Source organism: Tupaia chinensis, unplaced genomic scaffold (assembly GCF_000334495.1).
Source record: "Tupaia chinensis unplaced genomic scaffold, TupChi_1.0 Scaffold000418_1, whole genome shotgun sequence".
NCBI lineage: Eukaryota > Metazoa > Chordata > Mammalia > Scandentia > Tupaiidae > Tupaia > Tupaia belangeri.
This window is the reverse complement of record NW_006159923.1, coordinates 1,244,612-1,256,365: the sequence shown is the minus strand read 5'-3', so window position 1 is coordinate 1,256,365 and position 11,754 is coordinate 1,244,612. Positions and strand designations below refer to the sequence as shown.

Below are 11,754 nucleotides of genomic sequence, written 5' to 3'. Positions count from 1 at the left end.
GGGAAAGAGGGATGAGGTTGGGGATGGGGTGACTTACTCCTTCACTTCCACCCATCCTGGCCTATGGCGAAGGACGTCCATGAGGGTGTTCATAAGCGTGGTCTTGAATCGGATGGACGCTCTCTGCTCTCTGCAAGACAAAGCGACAGAACACTGCTGGGCACAGCTTCCCTGGGATGGCCCGGAGATGGGAGAAAAGGGGAGGAAGAAAGGTCCAGCCCACAATTGCAAATGCCAAAAGCAGAATTACTGAACTTAGAATGTAGCATCACAGTGTGGCAACACTCACAATAACAAAATTGAGGGTGGGGGAAATGGCAGATGGGAAGGTGGGAGAGGAACCTGAAAAGCCTCCGCGAGCTGGAGCCACCGGAGCAATGGAAGGGTCGCAGCACTCAGAAGCGATCAGCTGAAGAAGCAGCAGTGGGCCTCCCAACAAAGCCTACAAAGATCTCCAAGTTGGGATCTGCTACAGGGGTCAGACGGCAAAGAAAGCACCAGCCATCGCCATCAAACTTGGATCACTTGAGCCTAAAGAAACAACTCCAACTCTTGCTCCAAAACCCTTTCAGTAGCAGCGGCTTTTAATGAAGATAAAGATAGTGAACCAGAGGAGATGCCTCCAGAAGAAACGATGAGGATGAAGAACATAGGAAGAAACAAGCCAACATCAGTGGGACCAAACTCCTTCAGTAAGGGAAAGTGTGGACTTTCTGATAACCAGAACCTATGAAAGCGAAATATAAAATCTTATCTTGCAATTGTCCATGACCAAGACAATTAAGTACGTGTTTTGAAATTGGGGTGTGGGCTGAGTGTAAAGTTAAAAAGAAAGTTTCCCTTTTTTAAAAACAATGATTTAATTTTATTTATGATTATTTCATTTGACCAGAGAGAGGGAAAGTGAGAGAGCAAGCCATCTGGGACTCGAACCACAGTCACTATGTGGGAGTCCAGTACCTTAACCACCATGCCGACTGATTACAGAGAGAAACCTTTCATGGTAGAGTGGAGAGATGCAGCAACTCTCTGGGGGTGAGTGTCTGGGCTGAGTATGTGCCAATGGGAGAATTAACTCATCTTTTTGAAAAAATGTTTATTTATTGTTATGGTTTTTCTGATTTGCTGTAGGGCACATGCACTCACCAGAGAGAGACAGAGAAAGTGAGAAAGCAAGCCACTGGGTCCGACTCAAACCATGGTTGGTTGGGGTTTGAGTCCTGGACCCAGCAGCTTGAAACTTAGCCAAGCATGGGTGTGTGCATGCCCAGAATCCAGAGAGGAGAGTGGAGGAGTAGGGATTGCCACATGGCCATTCTCCCAGGGAGTGATTTCTCACTTTCCATCTCTCTGTCTCTCCAGTGAATGCAGGCACCCTTTAGCAAAAATTTCTCAAAAAACTCCCCCCAAAAAACATGGTCAGCCATATCGGGAGTCTAGCGCCTTAACTACTACACCACCAGCTGGCCCCCTTTTTAAAAAGTGTATTAAAGAATGGTTTTATTTTATTATTACACTTATTATTATTATTTTAATTTGACTAGCAAGAGAGAAAGAGAAAGAGAAAGAGAGAGAGTGAGAAGGCAAGTCACCAGGTCTGGGACTGGAACAGCAGTTGGTCTTGTGGGAGTCCAACACCTTAACCACTATGCCAACCTGCAGGCACCAGAGAATGAGCTCATCTTAAAGAGAAACTTTGCAGGCATGAAGTCGGTGGAGCTTGGACAATATATAGGGTGGCAAAACAAATCAGATCCAGGAAAAGCCCCATTCCAAGACGAACAAACAAACTGGCAAATTTTCTAAGAAAAGAATAGTAGAGAAAACAGAGAAAAGCACAGAGAAAACACATACGCCTGCACATTTATGTAGTGTTTTCACTTGGGCAGCCTTGCCAGAGTGGCATCTGAAAGTAAATGATGACAACAAAATAATTGGAATTGCGGCCTAATCCCCCACCTGCTCAAATATTAGCAAGCTCAAAATAGCCATGCAGGAGATTGGGGTGAGCTCGATCTAATTAAAGTTTTAGAAGGAATATAAGTAATCAGCCCCTAACCTTAACTGCTAATCAAAGCAAAGAGCTTGCATGCTCTGGAAAATAAATACATGAAAATTCTTAGTCTTGGGCTAGCCCCATAGTGCAGGAGTTAAGCCCTGTGCATAGGGAGCTGGACCCCACATGGCTGACCAAGGTTCGAATTCCAGTCCTGGCAGCTTGAAAGAACACACCAAGCACATGAGAGTACATGCCCTAAATCCTGATAAGATGGAGAAATGAAGGAGAAAGGGTTGCAGCATGACCAAGCCCCATTGGAAGTTTCTCTCTCTCTCTCTCTCTCTTTTTCACTAGTGAGCCCCTGTACCCTCTACCAGTTAAAAAAAGTGTTTTTTTAAGTCTTTTTGTTTGTTTGTTTGCCTTATGGTGCATGTACTTGCCAGAGAGAGATAGAGAGAGGGGAAGTAAAAAATCATCCCCCCCCAGGGGTATTGGCCATGCTGCAATCCCTTCTCCATTCTCTTCGCAGGATTTGGAGTATGCATGCACATGTGCTCAGCATGATTTTCACGCTGCTGGTTTCAGGACTTGAACCATGGTCAACCATGTGAGAATCCAGTGCCTTAACCACCACATCACCTGGGCCAGCAGATACTGGGTTCTCACATGGATTCTCTTCACTGCTTTTTGCTATTTCTAGAAAGCAATTTGAAAATCTAACATATGCAATATCAAAACAGGAAAGTATGATGCATGATCAAGAAGAAAAACAGCCAATTAAACCCACGACCCAGATATTGGAATTATCGGATAGGGAACTTCACGTTTGTTTCACAAAATTTACAGGAAAAGATATAATGTGTGAATAGATGAGTTATTGCAAAAAAGAAACTGAAAGTCTAAAAAAAAGTCAAAGGAATTTCTAGAATAGAAAACTATAATCAATATCTGAAAAGAAAATTCAACAAATGGGTGTAACAGGAAACTGGGCATTGTGGAAGAAAGGGTAGTAAATTTGAAGACAGGTGCCTTGAAATTATTCAAACAGAATCGGAGAAGAAAGGGGCCAGCAGGTGGCATAGTGGTTAAGGGCACTGGACTCCCACATGGTCAACCACAGCTCGAGTTCCAAACCTGGAGACTTTCTCTCTCTCTCTCTCTCTCTCTCTCTCTCTCTTGTTCTGTCCTCTCTGGTCAAATTAAAATTTAAAAAAATGAAATTAAATAAGATAATTCTTTTTTAAAAAATAGAATTAGTGAAGAAAGACTTTGAATAAAAAGAACCTCTATGACTCATGGGAGAATATCAAGCAGTCTACATACATGTAATTGGAGTCTCAGCAGTATAGAAACAGATAATGTTTTTGGTGGGCCAGCAGCTGATGTGGTGGTTAAGAGGCTAGATCCCACATGGCAAACTACACAGCTCCAGTCCTGGACCCAATGTTTGAAAAACACATAGGCACACTTGCGTGTATGCCCAAAAATCCTAAGAGAAAAATGGAGGAGAAGGGATTGCAGCATGACCATCCCCCTTGGGGTGATTTTTTCCTCTTCTCTCTCTCTCTCTCTCTTTCTCTCCCTCTGGTGAGCACACATACCTTACAGCAAAAAGGCTAAAAAAAGAAACCTAAAAATATTGATAAAATAAGAAGGTTTAGCTAAAAGTCAATAAAGGAGACAAAATGGAATATTAAAAAAATTCTCAGGACCAGCAGTTAGCTAATGGCTGTATTGCTGGACTCCCATGTAGTCAACCGCAGTTTGAGTCTTGGACCCGGTGGCTTAAACTCACGCAGGGCATGTGAGTTTAAGATCCTGAAAGGAGAATGGAGGAGAAGGGATTGCGGCGTGGCCATCCCCCTTGGGGGGTGATTTTTCACTTTCTGTCTCTCTGTCTCTCTGGCAAGCACACATGCACTATCGCAAAAACCTCTCTAAATAAATAAACAATCAATCCAAAACAACAAATGTCCAAAAAGACATGTAATCTCAAAATCCATCAGACCAGATAAAATGTTAAAAATCAGACAAATACCAAGTGCTCACAAGAATGTGGAGAAGTAATAATTATCCTACATTGCTGATAGGAATGTAAATGAGAGGAGCCTTTGGAGAACAATTCAGCATATTAAAACCATCCGTTACTATGTCAAACCATGAGCCTGGCAAAAATCTAAAAGTCTAAGTTTTGGCAACAATGGGATAAAATGGAAACTCTGCTGGTAGAGCTTACTTTGGAGAGCCGCGTGGCAATTTTTAGTCAAGTCAAATGTGCACATATATGGGACCAGCAGGTGGAGTAATGGTTACATCATTAGATTCCCATGTCGTCAACTATAGTTTGAGTCCTGGACAGGGGCTTGAAACTCACTTTGGGTACCTGTGCGTGCATGCCCACAATCCCAAGAGCAGAATGGTGGAGAAGGGCTTGCAACATGATCATCCCCCTATGTGTGTGGTGTGTGTGCATGTGTGTGATTTTTCGCTTTCTGTCTTTCTGTCTCTCTGTCTCTCTGACAAGCATAGGCGCCCTGTAGCAAAAACCTCTCTCTCAAAAAAAAAAAAAAAAATGCATGTATGTCCTAAGCTCAGCCATTTCGCCCTAGCTCTGTACTCTACATAGGTACTAGGAAACACAGGAACCAGGGTGCTCTGTAATTGTTCATTTTTAATGCACATAACCTGTAACATACTGAGGGGGGTCCACCCACATTCACTGGCGTTCACCCTTCCTGCGCATGCCAGTCAGAGAGCTTTCCGTTGCCAGCACCTGCAACTCCTCCTGAGGGCTTTCTCTGCACCTGCCCCCACTCCCTACTCCCCAGTCAGGGAGTGGAGTGGACCTAGGACCAAGGAGTTAATGGCCCCTCCTCCAACAGCTACAATGACAGTGGAGCTGGGAGTCACTGTCAGCAGAAGCCCGCAGTGCATTCCACAGCCTCAGGAGCCCCCAGTGGGAGGAGGGCCCAGCAATAACTATCCATGCACCTTCCTCGGCTTCCCTCTCTTTGCTGTCTTACTTTGCCGCTTCCTCACCAGGGCTTACTGGAATCCTCTTCCAAATTAACCACTTGCTCTCACATCTTTGTCTCAGGGTCTGTTTCTGGGGAAAACCAATACTAAGACACAGGGTAAGTGCCTTTCAACAGGAAGATGGATAAGCACCCCCGTGGTGTGCATGGATACAGCAGTTATCACAGGGCTGCTGAAGAGGCAGGAGAGCATAGTCAGTGGACTCTGGAGTGACAAGCACCGTCACTAACTGAGCATATGATTTTGAGAAAGTCACTTGGCCTCTCTGAGATTCACTTTCTTCATCTGTAAAATGGACCCAGTAACAGTATGTACTTTCGTGCCAGCAGGTGGCATGGAGGTTAAAGCGCTGGATCTCACATGGCCGACTCTGCAGTTGAGTCCTAGATGCAGTGGCTTGAAGAAACATAACAGGTACATGTGCATGCATGCCCCAAATCCAAGAGGAGACTGAAGGAAAAGATATTGTGGTGTGGCCATCCTCCTTAGGGATAATTTCTCACTCTCCACCCCCTCTCATGAGCACACACACCCTACAGCAAAAACTAATAAAAAAGTATGTACTCCAAAGGGTTAAAGATTCCATAAGATAGTACAGGTACTGTGACCAGTCCAGGGCCTAGCACATGGCAGGTGCTCAATAATTGTTTATTATTATGACTACTATTATTATCATCGTAATTATTGAAGTAAAGAAGAGAGAAAGTCAGATGGAGGGAGGGAGAGGAGGAAGGAAGGACAGGAGGGAGGGAGGAAGTTAGCTTTGTGTGTATGGACTGAGTGGACAACTCACCGCTCTTTGCCCTTTGACAATCCATGGCTCTTGTAATTTTGATTCTGCAATAAGAAAAGGATAAGGATGTAATAGGTTTTGCGTATCTGCCCTGCCTTTCCAGCTCAACTTACTGCAGATCTGAAAATGCTCAAACCATCAGATTTAGAAATGCCTAGGTCCTGAGATGTGACCAGTTGGTTAGATGTTCACCAGTCACCATGTGCCCAGCATCAGTCCAGATATACATGCTATGCTTGAGATGAACCCCCAAGCATCTGAGGACTCACCTCACTGTGGGCTTGTTCCACTGTAGGCATAGACAGTAGAGTGAATTTCTTGCTCCAAACGTCAACCCAGAGACCCAGTTTTGAGAGCTCAGCTCAGCACAGCAGGCTCTGGGTGAAGAATCTGGACTTTCTAGTCTAACTTCACATATTGTATTAGCAGGGTCAGCAGATGGCATAATGGTTACATCACTGGACTCCCACATAGTCAACTGTGGTTTGAGTCTCGGACTTGGCGGCTTAAAACTCAGGCCAGGTGCATGTGTGTGCATGCTCAAAATCCGGAATGGAGGAGAAGAGATTGCAGCATGGCCATCCCCCTGGGGCAGGGGGTGATTTCTCATTTTCTGTCTCTCCGTCTCTCTGGTGAGCACATGTACCCTGTAGCAAAAATGTCTCTGGGAAATTTTATATATATAATTTATATATATATATAAAGTGATATATGTCCCGGGCCAGTTGGTGGCATGGTGGTTGGGACAGCTGGATCACATGGCCAAACTTATGGCTTGTGTCTTGGAACCAGAGGCTTGAGGAACATGCCAGGTGTGTGTGCATTCATGCCCAAAATTCTGAGAAGAAAATGGAGGAGGGGGGATTGTAGCATGGTCACCCTCTGGGGCATGATTTCTCACTTTCCCTTTCTGTCTCACTCTCTCCCTCTGTCTCTCTCTCTCTCTGGTAAGCATACGTGCCGTATAACAAAAACTATTAAAAAAGAAAAAGTGGGGGAGCCAGAGGTGTTATGGTGGTTAAGGCATTGGGCTCCTACATGGCTGACTGCAGTTCAAGTCCCGGTCCTGGCAGCTTGCTTTCTCACTTTTTCTCTAGTGAGCACACATGTACTATAGCAAATTAAAAAGTATTAACACTAACAATATCATTAAATAAAAGAAGATTCTTTAAAAGGTATATTTTAAAAGTGCATGTATTCCAATCCATGTTTAGAGAGTATTAATTTTTCTTTAAGTTGAGAATTGGATCATGACTAGCATAGCATTAGCTGAGATGAAAGGAAGAATGTATTTAAGATGTATTTAGAAGGTTAAAGGAGCAGGCCTTATTGAATGTGGGAAGTGAGGAAAACAGAGGAGCAAAGATAGAATCCCAGCTTTCTGTCCTGAACAACCAGGTAGGTAGTTCAAGAGCTGCTCAACACTGACCAGCTGTGTACCAGCTCAGTGCTGGGCATGGTGGGTACCGGAAAGAACCAGTCAGACAAAATCTTGGAGTCCAGCAGCGAAAATAGACAGTAGACAAATAATCATGAATAATAAGCCCTGGTAAAAAGGAGAAATTCAAGACACTCTGAAAGTAGATAAACTCGAGTTTTTTTGTTTGGTTTTGCTTTGTAAGAGGGAATTAAAGAAATTAAAGTGCCAGTCATGAGAAGACAAACATGAAATAAGAAGTCGGTCGGGGTGAGGGGAACTGGATTCCAAAGTAATTCAATTTCCTTCTTTGGGTCTCATTTTTCTTACTCTTAAAATGGAAGAGTTGGCCTGTGCGCTCTTGGAGGGCAGGGCTTGTCTGATTCACCTTGGTGTCCCTTGGCCAGCACCAGGCTTGGCTTGGAAAAGTCACTAATTAACCGGCTGGGTTTTTTGCGAGGTAGGGGATAAATGGGTGACAGTTGGAAGGATGGATAGACAGATGGACAGGCAGGAGGGCAGCGGGATGAATGAATCTCTCAGGGCGTCTCCAGGTCATGAAATCATGAAATGTGAAATTCTGAGCTTTACTCGGGGTTACAGAAGTCGTCAAGCACCCTTTAGTCTCAGAGTTTTGTGACTCTCCGGCAGGGCTCTTGGGACATGCGCAACAGCTCCGGCGGCGCGCAGCATGCCGGGAGTTGTAGTCTTTCCCTTGAGTTAAGCTTTTTCTTCTCCTCCCCAGAATCCCTCCGCAAGGAGCCCGACCAAGTTCCAAATGGCCGCGAGGCTTCCCTCTCTTTCCAGGAACGATAAAAACATCTAGATCGGGTGCCATTCCTACCTTCGGTCGTGACATGACACGATTCCCCAGGACCTAATTTGACGCCACAGCAACCTGCGTTACCTTGAGCGTCCCGTTACAGTCCCGTTGCCAAGGCGACTGAGGGGCGCTGGATTCGCTGCTCTGATTGGATGAAGCAGGGACACGCCTCTCAGCAGAGTATACAGGCGGGTGTCCACCCCTAAGCCAGGAAGCTCTTGAATGACCTGGCAGGTCAAGTCCCTGCGATTCCTTCAACCTCTCCCTCCCAGCCTCTCCTCTCTGCGACTCTGAAGCACTCATGGCCAGAAGTTGGCTGCGCGCAGGGGACACTTACTGCCCAGCGCTGCCTCCAACTGTAATTCCCTCCACCTGAGGACGCTGTGTCTGAAGAGTTGTCAGCTTGTTTCTTTACTCAAGGAAAGTCGCCTAAGTCACATCATCAGACGGTAAGGCAGCCAATCAGTCACCTCTTCGCTCTCCCAGTCACTTTTTTTTATTTACATTTTTTTAATACATTCAATCATATTATTTAGCTTACAAGGTGATAATTTCAATATGTGAACATTTCTCCCCGGTCCAATTGATCAAAATGTAACAATACTCCCTCCCTGTCTGAACAATGCTGTCTCCGTATCCCTCCTTCAAATGTTTTTCCCCAGGCCCCACTCCTCCACACACACCACATCTGGCATTCACACCCATCTCTTGTATTTGTACATCCTTTAGCCCGTCAGTCACTTTCTAATTCCTAAGCACCAACTGTATGCAGGAACTCACCTCAACCCCTGCAGGAGCCTCCCGACCAACCTGCTAATGCCCACCCTTGCCCTATCCATTCTCTGCACTTCAGCCAAAGAACTCTAAAACATAAATTCGATCATTTCTCTTCCATCCATATATCCTTCCATCATTCCCATCATCATTAAGATTGGGGAGCCACCAGGAGGCGTGGTGGTTAGGGCACTGGACTCCCACATGGCCGACTATGGTTCAAGTCCCAAACCTGGTGGCTTACTTTCTCACTTTCTCTCTCTCTTGCCTTTTTCTCTGTCTCTCTCTTGTGAGCGCAAGTGCCCTATAGCAAAAACTTTGTAAAATAAAAATAATAAAATAAAATAAATAATTCTATATTTAAAAAAAAGATAAAGATTGGATAGAATTCCTTACCTTGACTTGGAAGGTTCTTACTGGTCCGGTGCCTGAGAATTTTGCCAGCCTCATCTTTTCTACCGTTTACCCCTTGATCTCTCCATTCCAGCCTCAGTTACTGTTTTAACCCTTATTTTTATCTCCCCCACTTATCTCTGTTAACCTTGAGGTTCCCTTTGCTGGTCACTCTTTCACCCCTGCTGCCCAGATCTCAGTTTGCATTTTTATCTCTGAAAAGCCTTCTCAGACTACCCACTCCCTGAACTGCCTCCTTTAAGTCCTCAGTGTTCTCAGTGTCTTCCCACATGTACAGAAAAACAACAACAACAAAAAGATGGAGGGATTAATTTTTTTAAAACATTTATTGGGACTAGCAATTAGCGTAATGGCTATGTCGCTGGACTCCCATGTAGTTGACCGCAATTCGAGTCCCGGACCCGGTGGCTTAAACTCAAGCCGGGCGCATGTGCGTGCATGCCCAGGATCCCGAGAGGAGAATGGAGGAGAAGGGATTGTGGCGTGGCCATCCACCCTGGAGGGTGATTTCTCGCTTTCTGTCTCTCTGTCTTTCTCTCTGTCTGGCGAGCGCACGCGCCCTATAGCAAAAACCTCTCAAAAAATTTTATTTATGTATTCCTTCCATTAGCAAGATAGAGAGAGAGGGAAGCACCCCCAATAGACTCTTCACACCATGATCCCCTGCTCTCTCAGCATGCCTGGACTGTGGGCACACGTGCACATGCCCAGCATGGACGCAAACCAGAACCTTTCCTCTATGGGTCCAGTTGAATTACCACTGTTCCACCACCTAGCCCCTGAGAGGGTTTTCTGTCATTGTGGTTTCAGGGCTTAGTACAATGCTTTGGCACTTGGCAGATGACCAATAATAACTATTGAATAAATGATAAATAAGACACATTAATTGAATGGATAGTTAGAGAATGTGATACAAAACACAGGAAACCCCAGATAGATAGCCAAAAGAATTAAAAATAGGTACTCAAATACTTATACATGAATGTTCACAGCAGTACTCTTCATTGGGTTGTCGGAAAAGTTGTGATGTATTTTTCTGCTTTTCTATGCAAAAATGACTCATGACTATTCCGATGACCCAATTCAATAGCCAAAATGTAGAGGCAGCCCAAATGTCTATCAAGGGATAAACAAGTCATAGTATACACATACAATAAAATATTACTCAGGCTGTAAACAGGAATGAAGTACTGATACACACTGATATGTGAAATATTGATATTGATATGTGAATGAACCTCACTTATCATTTGCTAAGCATATTGCTTAGTGAAAGAAGATGGACACAAAAGGCCACATATTATATGACCCATGTATATGAAATATCCAGAATAGGTAAATCCATGAGACAGAAAACAGATTGATGGTTACCAGGAATTAGTCATGTCTCTCATAATTGTTAGGTTAGATAATTACATGCTTAACTTTATCCATTATGTATTATTTATGTAACTTATACATAACTGTGAAGATATTTTCCAAAGTGTTTCCACCATTTTACATTCCCACCAGGAATGGATGATGAGTTCCACTTGTTCCACATCCTCACCAACTTTTGTTTTTTTCCATCTTTTCCATTTTAACTATTGCAAAGCTAGCTCATTGCAGTTTTTTAAGAATTATTTATTTTTAATTGTATTTACTCATTTATTTATATTTTTTATATTTCGACCAGACACACACACACATACATTCATGTGTATGTGCACACACACACACACACACACCCACAGAAAGTGAGAAAGCAAGTCACCAGTTCTGGGACTTGAACTGTGGTTGGCCATGTGGGAGTGTCCAGCGCCTTAACCACCATGCCACCTGCTGGTCCCAGATAGTATACTGTAGTTTTAAATAATTGAAAATGGGTTGACTGACCATGACATGAGGGAACTTTCTGGAGGGAGAGAAATCTGCATGTTTAAATAAAGATGTGAGTTACATGGGTATATACATCCCCATTGACTGAACTGAAAACTTAAGATCTATTCATTTCATTATTTATAAATTATACTTCAGTACAAATTGTGTAAAGAGAAAAAATCTAACAGCAAGCATCCCACTTAATGACAATATTTAAGAAGCATTCTCACTAAAGACAAGGAAAATTATGACTGCCTTTTTTAGAACAATGCAAGTTACAGCATTTTTTTAAGAATTATTTTTATTTATTTATTTTATTTATTTATTTAAATTTGACCAGAGGGGGACAGAGTGAGAGAGGGAAAGTGAAAAAGCAAACAACCAGGTCTGGGACTTGAACCATAGCCAGCCATGTGGGAGTCCAACACCCTCAACTACCTGTCAGTTCTTATGGCTGCTTTTTTTTTTTTTAAAGCTGCTTTTTTTTTTTTTAAAAAAAGAACTATTTTATTTAACTTTATTTATTTATTTTTGTTTGTTTGACCAGAGGGGGACAGAGTGAGAGAGAGAGGGGGAAAGTGAGAAAGCAAGCCACCAGGTCCGGGACTTGAACTGTGGTCTGCCATGTGGGAGTCCAG

The 11,754-nt window shown here is 43.7% G+C and overlaps 1 protein-coding gene and 1 pseudogene across 3 annotated transcripts in view; one reads left to right on the top strand and one right to left on the bottom strand.

Moving 5' to 3' along the window:
- Positions 1-8,511, bottom strand: part of TTLL9 (tubulin tyrosine ligase like 9) — a 45,592-nt gene extending 37,081 nt beyond the window's left edge. For all 3 annotated transcript variants that reach the window (XM_006154728.2, XM_027774275.1, XM_027774274.1), the window contains exons 1-3: positions 8,090-8,511; positions 5,829-5,872; positions 38-130 (exon numbers count right to left, since the gene is read on the bottom strand). In XM_006154728.2, coding sequence (XP_006154790.1) covers positions 38-130; positions 5,829-5,872; positions 8,090-8,104 — 152 coding nt within the window. In that variant the 5' untranslated portion in view covers positions 8,105-8,511. The remainder of the gene's footprint in view (positions 1-37; positions 131-5,828; positions 5,873-8,089) is intronic.
- Positions 315-784, top strand: LOC114008944 (PEST proteolytic signal-containing nuclear protein pseudogene; annotated as a pseudogene).
- Positions 8,512-11,754: the final 3,243 nt, after the last annotated feature.